The sequence below is a fragment of the Montipora capricornis genome, chromosome 6 (genome assembly GCF_036669925.1).
Source record: "Montipora capricornis isolate CH-2021 chromosome 6, ASM3666992v2, whole genome shotgun sequence".
NCBI classification, from domain to species: domain Eukaryota; kingdom Metazoa; phylum Cnidaria; class Anthozoa; order Scleractinia; family Acroporidae; genus Montipora; species Montipora capricornis.
Window position 1 is genome coordinate 6,582,364 of NC_090888.1, and position 10,000 is coordinate 6,592,363.

The 10,000-nt window shown below is 39.1% G+C and overlaps 1 protein-coding gene across 1 annotated transcript in view; it reads right to left on the reverse strand.

Annotated features, from left to right (window-relative positions):
* LOC138051379 (pleckstrin homology domain-containing family M member 1-like) overlaps positions 1-10,000 on the reverse strand; it is a 22,837-nt gene that overhangs the window by 3,383 nt on the left and 9,454 nt on the right. The window contains exons 8-14 of the mRNA XM_068897569.1: positions 8,873-8,943; positions 7,697-7,828; positions 5,408-5,689; positions 4,564-4,898; positions 3,527-3,737; positions 2,604-2,845; positions 77-208 (exon numbers count right to left, since the gene is read on the reverse strand). Coding sequence (XP_068753670.1) covers positions 77-208; positions 2,604-2,845; positions 3,527-3,737; positions 4,564-4,898; positions 5,408-5,689; positions 7,697-7,828; positions 8,873-8,943 — 1,405 coding nt within the window. The remainder of the gene's footprint in view (positions 1-76; positions 209-2,603; positions 2,846-3,526; positions 3,738-4,563; positions 4,899-5,407; positions 5,690-7,696; positions 7,829-8,872; positions 8,944-10,000) is intronic.

Sequence of the window (10,000 nt, forward strand, 5' to 3'; positions counted from 1 at the left end):
CCCATACATGCATGCAAGGGCATGCAGTTTTAATTCAAGTTATATCTTTACAACAGAAATCAAAGAAAAAACTGACCAGAAGGGAATATTGATGAATGTCATCCCACAGATACTCTCGGGGCCAGATTCGTCTTCTCACTTCCTCTGCGATTGAATCTTTACAAGTGAATACAAAACCTTTCAGATGTTGCAACTGAGACCTAAGAAGCTATAAAGTAAAATAACAATCAATAATAATTCTTATTTATCAATGATAATAGAGCGGCTTTCAATTGAGTGTCGAAAGTAATTAGTCAATTACTTTGATTTATGATTACTTCACTCAGCGATTGGTTCAAAGTTCTTGCGCCACTTTTTCAACCAATCAGAAGTGAAAACAAAACCAACCGTGGTTCGCGCGTGGACATTTTCCTGCGCTTTGTGTCGGCTACGTGTAATTACTTCGAGTTTTGATTGGCTTACTGCATTGCCTCCGTCCTTTTTGATTGGCCAAAGTATAGACTAAATTACATTGGTTTTGGTTTTACGACACTCGATTGAAAATCGCTCTAATGGCTTCAAATCAGTTGTATTATAGATGATGCGCCCACTTGTTTGGCATTGATCTAGAAAAAGAACCTACACTGTACTTCACTTTTTGCAGAATACAGGTCTAGTAACTGAAAAGTTATAGGTTCAACTTCTGATAGAAGTCATAATCATACTCATAAAATACTGGAACAAATCAAAATTGCAGTAAGCTAGTATCTGTACAATATTTACCGGTACATGCTAAAAAATGATAATCAATTATACGTCTACGAAAACCACCGAACTGTGGAATGGGCCCAAATGAATGTACCGCCCGCTTCAGTTTTAAATAACATTTTGATGAAATTCCTCTCCCACGATGCGATCGGAAGCCAACTTTCGCCGTCAGAGTGTACCGGAACAATCACAACAATGGAAAGACAGGTTGTTAAAACCACGAGTCCCGGGAAAAATGGATAAAATCAATTTTTTCTTGTCCAGCGAAGAGGTTACAAGTGCAACCACGGACTCGCTGTTACTTTGAGTGCACGAAAGGTTCCCTGGGGGCCGTTTCTCGAAAGTCCCGAAACTTTACGGGCCATTTTCGGGTGTCACAATTCCCTTTGTATCTCAGAACGGAGAGGATTTAATTCGTCAAACTTCACAGTTATTTTTCCTTTTAGTTACCTTGAAAACATGTTAAAAGATCGGCTTTCCAAAACAAGCGGTTGGCAATTTCACAAATGGCTTTTCTGGCCCGAAAAGTTTTCGGCACTTTCGAGAAACGGGCCCCTGGTCTGAAAAATTGCGCCGAAAACAACACCTCGCAAGAGTTTTAACTATTTACAAGCGAAAGCCGGCGGGACAGTGACTCAGTAATTGGTAATTCAGGCCCATTCCACAGCTCGGTGGTTTTCGTAGAAAATAAAATCGCTATTTCTGTGCCACGCAGTCGAGGTGGTGATGGCATCGAATTTTTAAAAAATCTAGAACCAATTGAGTCCTAAGAGTCAATGTGGAGAGGTTCAGAAGTCAATGGGTTAACAACAACCGTATCCACTCGACAGTCTCCGCTAATCAAAGATATCTTTGGCCCGGTTTATGATTATGCAGGAAATATATAAATCTTGAGTATAGTCTATCCTTGCATTCCCTTGGCTATTCTATTTGCATTCCCTTGGCCTTGATCCTTGTTTCCTACACGGGACAAAGCATTACTTATTCTTATAAATTGTTGTAATGTTCTCAACCTCCTTACCGCAGATAACTCCCTTTTGTTATTTTAAGGCGAAAGAAGTGGAGCTCCAGGCTGGAAGCCCTTTTTACCTGAGAGCCGTGGCTGTCTTTCTAAAAGGCGACTGTGAGAGAATGCCTGTATGTCGCTAAAAACTAGACTTTGTTATTTTTTAATGGCAAAAGAAATAGGGCTCCGACTTGAGGTGGTCTGAGAGCTCGTGATCTTTCTATTTTGCGATTTAAGGGCGTCGGGGTTTTAGTAATGCTTTGCCGCGTGTAGGGAACGAGTGCGTTCCTAGGGTTTGCTAGGTTTAGGCAGTTTCAAGTTTGAGGAGGAATTGAGGCTCTGACTAAAAAGTCCTTGAGTCATTTGTCCTTCCTTTAAGCGGCATTAGGAAAGAGGCTCGTTCACGTTGATCATGGTGTTTCTGATAGGTTCGCTGCAGAGAACGTTGTATCAGGTTGCAAGACCGGTTTCGGAATTCGTTGTGGATTCCTTCGTCAGTTGCGTGCTCTAGGAGTGAGAGCGGTTTCTTGACCAAGTGTTCGTTTGGGTTGCTTCTTATAAAGCCCTCCGGATGGCGTCCCCTTAATTGATGGACCAATCACCGCGTAGCTATTTTGATCGTTGGAAAACAAAGCTACAATGTGTGCAAATTTTGGGATCGAAAGTGAAGGGCTGTCCTGATTGGTGCATTTGGATCCGTTCTGCTTTGCTTGATCAAGGCCAAGGGAATGTAAATTTGTGGATCTTTTCAGACTCAAATGAGTTGAAAGGGACTTGGAATGTCGCAGTTAGAGAGAAAGTGAAAAAAACTTGACCCCGCCTAGACATATATATATATAATTATATGTACCTTGACTTCACGCAACTCCTTGATGACATTATACAGAGTAGGATTTGTTTCATCGATGTTAAACAGAGGCTCCTCTTCGATTTGAAGCAGGAATAGCTTGCACTGTTTGGAAACCTGGTGCTTTCTCAGGTCCCAGTTGTGAATAACTCTTGCTGGAATGACATGTTCTTCATTTTCATGGCATTCAAAGCAATAATAACAGGCATCATATGTGCAGACTTTGAACTCTCCATAAATCATCCCTGTGTGAAACAAATTATATTTTCAGTTTTCCTTTCTTTTACCAGCAAGTGATTTATTAAACTACAACAGGCCTTTTTACCCTCCTTCAAATCTGTGGTGTGTACAGGGGAAACGTTGCCATAGTTTTGTTTCTAGAGGGCCTTATGCATCAGACAAAATATAGTCAATCATTGACTTTAAACTAAAGTTTCTGATAAAAAATATATATAATATTAAACTATAGGCTACCTTCCCAATCTTACAAATTGATAATTGACCACTAGCCAACAAAAACTGACAAATTATACATGCATGTGGGTGGCAAAATTAGTCAAACCCATACATCATAAAATTTTACCTCTTTAACCCAAAAGGGAACAAAGATGGTTTGGCATGTTGGGCTGAGAGTTTTGGAAATACCTGCTGATTTTTTGGAGGACTGAGTGGAATAGACCTTAGCTCAAACAAAAAAGGCAACCTCTATCAGCTAGGAAGAGATGCCCTACAAGGTAAAAAAGGGCTCCCCTGTTCTGCATTATTTGCTGGCTGGTAAACACTCTTTTACTTGTATTAATTCACCTGTTGTGTGCCTGCAGAATTCAAAATACAAATTCTCCTAAAGGAAAGTTGTCAGACGAGCGTAATCAGTATGATACATGTACATGTAGAACTTTACCAGTGTTATTCATCTGATAACTAACCAATATTTCTGCCACAGCCTCTGCATTGGTAATTTTGACTGTCCAGTCCTTGTTCATTGGCTATCTCTGTCAACAGTAGCATGAGTTGCTTAGTACGTTTTTCATCTCCACACACTGAAGTTACTGAACCCCTCTTTGGAAGAACTTCAAAGCCGCCTGCTACTACTGTAACATGTTCAAAAACAGATGATTCTGGAGGTCCATCAGGAATCTGCAAAGTGAAGTACCAAGGTCAAAATATTGGGTAATGATGTTCAAGCATTCCCTATGGCTCATGATGTAGTCGATAATGTTTCGGCTGCATACTGCTAGACTTCACCCGGCGGCTCTACAACACAGGTCACAGTTATTTAATACAGGTCAGTGTAAGTAGATGCCACTGTGCTACAGATAAATAAACAATTAACACCAAACATGTCTCCTAGCCCGAATCACTCTCAATTCTTAATTATATTATTATTGTACTTTACCATGACGAATAAGAATAGCTTTTTGCATGACAATTTAGGGTGAGACTGGGGCATTACTAAACCAGGAAACAGCAAAACAAAGCAACAGTACACCATGTATGACTCCACATAAAGGTTAGTATTCGGCCTAAGTATGGCTAAAACGTTATTGTTCCAAATCTCAATCTTAATCTCATTGATAACCATCAGGTTCAGTGTCCCGCAAAGTCTAAGGATTTCCTGTGGACCTATTTCAAATAAAGAAAGTATTAAGGTTACTGTAAGTTATTTTTAGGAAAGGAGAAATGCAGCTGTTCATCAAAAGTTGAGTAGCAGACTTTAGAGGACACTTTGTGACAGTAACTGTTTGAATTCCTTGACGTGGGTGACGTTGAAGTTGGGGAGAAGGGCTAGTGAAAATCACCTTGCATTTACTTCCAAATTAAACCATTGACTCCTGGAGGTTCCCCATTGAAAAGTAAAATCGTCTGGCGTTAAACAGAGTAAAATACTCTGGCATTATTAGACAGAGTAAAATACTAAGTATGCCCAGTTTAGGCCGGTTTTGGGGTGAAAGGGTTACAATACCTGCTCTGGTAGTGCAGTGGCTTTTGGCAAAACACTTTCTTCATACACAGGTGCCTCGAATCTGTCAGGACCTTGCACTTTGTAGTCCTTTAGCAGTGAGCAAAAACTAGGCATGCCCTTCAACTTGGTAGGGGATGTTGGACAGGGTGTGGACTCTAGGCCGAGTAAGATCCCTGCATTGTCTGTCTGATCAAGGCAACTCGCAACACTCATCTGTGTTTCAAACCTGGAGGACCAACCGACAGCCATACCAAGCTTGTTGCTACCCATAAGGGGAGTTGGACTGATGGCATCCCGTGGTCCGCCGTTTTGGGAAAAAGACTCTGAAACAAAACCTATAATAATAATAATAATAATAATAATAATAATAAGTATTATTACTACTATTATTATTATCAAAATAATCATAATTTATCTCACTACACAGTCAGGTTTTTACGACACGGAGGTCAATGGAACCCAAGGTCCACGTAAACAAAGGACCCATAAGAAAAAAATCACACCCAATGAAAAAAATTGCCCCATCAGAAAGAGCTACCACTGGGGAAGGGGGACTTGCATATGAAAGGGGTGGGGATGCTCGTCCATATTGGTGTCCTCCTGGGGTTTAATTCAAAATTTCCGACAGGCATCCCCACCCCCTTCGTCCCCCCCCCCCCCCCAGGTGTGAGGGATGTCATTTCAAAGAACAAAGTAGTAAAAAAAAAGATACGGCTACAATAATAATATTATTGTATGACAATCTTGTGATACTATTGTCAACAAATGTGACTGTCATTGTCACTTAAGTTTTTGTACAAAAAGAAGAGACAAAAAGTACAATGTTTAAAAGTCTATAATTTACCTTCTGCACCAACATTCTCTTCTTCAGAGTAGGAGGAATCCTGAAGAGACAAGTTTTTTTCAACTTTGTCAGCAGCTCTAGATCTATCAGCCGTCACTTCTCGTTTTCGTACAATGTGTTCGATTTCCAAGCTATCCTCAATGCTAGCACCAGCAAGCTCTGCAACTTCAGCATCACTGGAACCTGAACTTTGCATCTGAGCTGTACTTGCTTGCGATATCTGCTGGCTCACTGCTAATGGAATACTGAGAGGAGTAGCTGAAGAAGTGTAAGAGTGTATACCTAAAAAGAAATAAAATAATGAAGAAAAGATCAATAAGATCATCACAAGGATCGACATTGATCCAGGACAAAGTTTACTCCACAACAGTGCAGTTCTCCATTTCCATAGTCAGAAACCTAATAAAAGATCCTTGAATTTAAAAAGAGCTTTAAGACCAAATCCGATAGAAAATCGAGCAATTTCTGTTTTTAGTGGACAAAAATCTGGTACCAGAATAATTTTAAGTATTTTACAGTCCTTTTTACATATGGAAAGAACTCAAGTGAGGCCATCGCTACTGTGTGCATGTGATGGATGAAGAACCTTCGCTGATCCACAGCATTAGGAACTTCTTATGCAACACCCAAGGACAGAGAAAAATCTCTGACCATACATACACTGTATGCTACTTAGGACCACACGCACTTGCACTTAGTCCTTTTTACATTTCCTGAAAGCTAATGACATAAATAGTTGCCTGAAATAACACCGAAAACAATTTCCCATGGGAACGAGAAAAATTAAATTTCAACGTTCAGAGAAATTGTGCAAACACAGGTAAAATTTCATCATCAGTTTCATTTCACCAGTATTTTCAAGTGTTTCTTACGAAGTTCAACAGTTGTTTTTGACGTTTGGTGTCGCTAGAAATGCTTTTTTTTGAGAAAGATATTTAAAACAGTCATAGAGAAGTTTGCAATACAATGTTTATAATCTTGGTACTAGGTTTCTGTCCACTTGTTACTTGAACTTCTGGTTGCTTCCGTCTTAATTTTTTACTTGCTTGTAAAGGTAAAGGTAAAGGTAAAGCCACTTTTAATTATTTAATGCCAGTAGTCCCTTCAGCTATGAGGCTGGTATCAATGCAAGCCAACAGTGCGCCTTAAACCCCCTGCCTCTGTCAGTGCTGCCTTTTTTCGGTGATCTACAGTGATAGCTACACGGATCAGGGGAAAGTCGAAACAGACCTTAAAGTCACCAAGGATCGAACTGGGAACCTCTTGCTCTTAAGACCAAGCACTAACCTATAACTGAGCTACACCTGCTTGTAAACAGTACTTTCAGAGTTGTTAACCCATTCACACCTCAAGAGCCCTAGGACACCACACCCTCCATTGACGATTAAAATCATCTGGCGTTAGACAGAGTAAAATCTATTAAAATTTGGTTTTATCAACGGAGTTGATAATGTAAATTGGCCACCGTACAGAGATTCTAAAAGCTGACGTTTCGAGCGTTAGCCCTTCGTCAGAGTGAAAACTAAAATCTACTAAGTCTCATTATTATATCTCTCAGATAGTACGCATGCTGTGATTGGCTCATTTAGCAGGCTGTATTCTAAAGTACGGGCTGCTGTACAGCCCGCTAAATTTAAAATTTCGATAAAACATCATCTAGCGAGTTTTTCATGTCATTTCTGTTGCACAAACTTGTATTGAAAACTGTTTGAATCTTGCAAGCAACTATTTCAAACTTAACAGCCAAGAAGATTTAGTTTTTGGAATTTTGGCACGGCAATCTTTGTGGCAGTTGAACCTTCCGCTTGACTTTGACTAGTTTCCTTGCCCGCACGCCGGATTAACCTCAGAGATATAATCAATATCTTACTACCCTCGTTTTCTCGGTCCGTACTGTAAGTTACGGATCCTCGTGTTTTCCCGTCGATTTATAGCCTGCGTGCTTCGCGCTTGGGCCATAAATCAATGGGAAAAAACTCGGTCCGTAACTTACAGTACGGACCTCGAACTCGGTTACTAAGAGGTATCTCTTAAGTGCCAATGGGTTAAGGACATTTGACAGACCTTACAAACTTAGCTACTAGAGAACCAGTTTCAGTTAAAAGCTTATCAATGACATGTACAATCATCTACTGTGTTATAGCTCAGGGGCAGAGCATTTCAAACTAGTAATCGAAAGGTGGCCGGTTCAATTCCTGCAAAGGAACACAAGGATTTTTTTTAGTATCCCCGAATCAACATTGATCAACAAATAAATCTCTTCATGTACTGTTGTGTTGTTAATCTTACCACTGGAATATGTTAGTGGGTGTTGAACCACTTTAGGAAGCTGCCATATTCCACAATAGGCCAGTGTATCACTGCTCCAAGTGTTCAGGCCAGGAGTGTTGTAATTAAAATCAAACTTGAATTCTCCAAGTCCTGTGGATTTACAAGGAAATAGAAAGAAAGAAGAAGGAAGAAACGTAACTTTTATTCATTTTAATACAATGAAAGGGTGAGATACCAGAGGTTATCCCTTTCAAGGGTATCCACTCAAGAGAGTCGATTTTGATGAGGGAGGAAAACCGGAGTACCCGGAGAAAAACCCTAGAAGTCAGATTGAGATTGACTCACATACAACCTCAAGGCCAGAGTTGAACCTGGGTCGCTGAGGGGGAAGGCACGGTTGATAACCACTAAGCCATTCTGGCCTTGTTTACAAAAAAATATAAGTAATTACAGTAAACTGTATTCTTGAGCTAAAATGAGCCTCGTATACAACTTCTCATTAGAATTTTGTGGGATGGAGAAAACTTCTAAGTCTAAATGTACATGGGGGTTGGCAGAGCATGAGTGCCACGAACTGAACTGAAAAAAACAAACAAACAGGAAGCCAAAACTTACAACACCTGAAAGATGTAATAAAGAAATAATACATTTATGGATACAAAATTGAAAATGTTATGAGACAAGTGTCTTGACTCAGAAGATGATCTCTGCTGAGGTTGTCAAAATGTTCCTTGCCAGGCCTACCCTCACCTGGCCCCAGTTGTTCAAAAGGAAGACAGTGCTATTGACTGGATAAATAACTACCCAATGGATATATATAGCGCAATGGGGTCACTATGACTTATCCACTGGACAGTGATTTACATGTATCTGGCAGATAGCTGGGGCTTGGGCAAATGAATCAAGTTCACATATTACAGGACACGTCTAAAGTGCAGGTCACTTTTTCACAGGTCACTTGTTACAAAACCTTGACTAATGCACTCTATATATGGATACAAAACGATGTTTAGGCCTCAGGATAGCCAACTTGAAGGTTTTGACCATGACCTGTTAGTAATGAGTGACCTGTGACAAGTGACCAGTACTTTGGCCTAGATGGTGTTTATTATACAATTTGTACGTAGTGAAAAAAGCAAGGAGGGTTATATGACCATTGGAAGGAAAAAATGAGGTGAAATCAGGTCTGCATACCTTGCAGGAAAGTCTTCATTATTGACGGCAATTCTGCATCCAGCATAAATGAAAAAGGTTTGTAGCATTCTCTGCATTAATAATCATGAAAGCAATCATCGCTTTAATATTATTAATTAATTAATTAAATTGAGTCTCAAGCTTACAGTGCTGTACAGTGGAACCCTGCTACAATGAAATGCCACGGTACCGAAAAAATTGTTCGTTAAGCGAAGACTCCATTACAACAAATTATCTGGTTAACAGCAAAAATATTTGTTATAGCGGGGTAATTTAATAAATAACAATTACCAAAAATTCAATACTGTCATAGAAAACATTATTTTTATTCATTTGATACTGTTATTGTAACACGCTGACAATCAAGACATCAAATTAAAAAACACTTTCAATTAACTTTAAAATTCAGAAGTAAAGTTTCAGAATGCTGAAGCATACATTCAACACTGCAATAGTACAGTACATGTATTTGTCAAAAGCAAGCTGTGATTTCTACTCAATTTATCTGTCGGTTTTACTGACTGCTGCGAGCAACCGGATAAATTTTGTTATAGCAGGGTAAATTGTACAAACTTGGAACAGTCAAAATCCATTCGTTACATCAGGGAAGTCTCTTGTTATAGCAGGGTTTGTTTCCACATATTTCACTGTAATTCTGACGGGCTTTCAGATGTTGTTTGTTATGACGAGGTCTTCATTATAGCGGGGTTCACTATAGCAGGGTTCCACTATTATATAACTGAGCACAAGTGGTAATAATTAGCAAGACTGTCCAGTCAAATTAAAAACATTACAGTGAAACTTGTGCGCAGATAAAATCAAATCAAATGTTCTCTTAGTAGGAGGGAAAAACTGGACTAGCCAGAGAAAAAAGCTCCATCATTATTAGGTGCCAGTTAGTAGTCAGAATTAATAGCATAGCCAAGGAGAAGTTTCATTAACAGTACCCGCATCTGAAACTACTTTATTCATAAAATGAAGTTATCAGTATAAAATATTAATTAAAGAGCCAGTTATTACATGTATGAAGGGTAAAGTTTAAAATGGTACTGCACTGGTATTATTATTAATTATTATTATTAATTATTATTATTATTATTATTATTATTATTATTATTATTATTATTG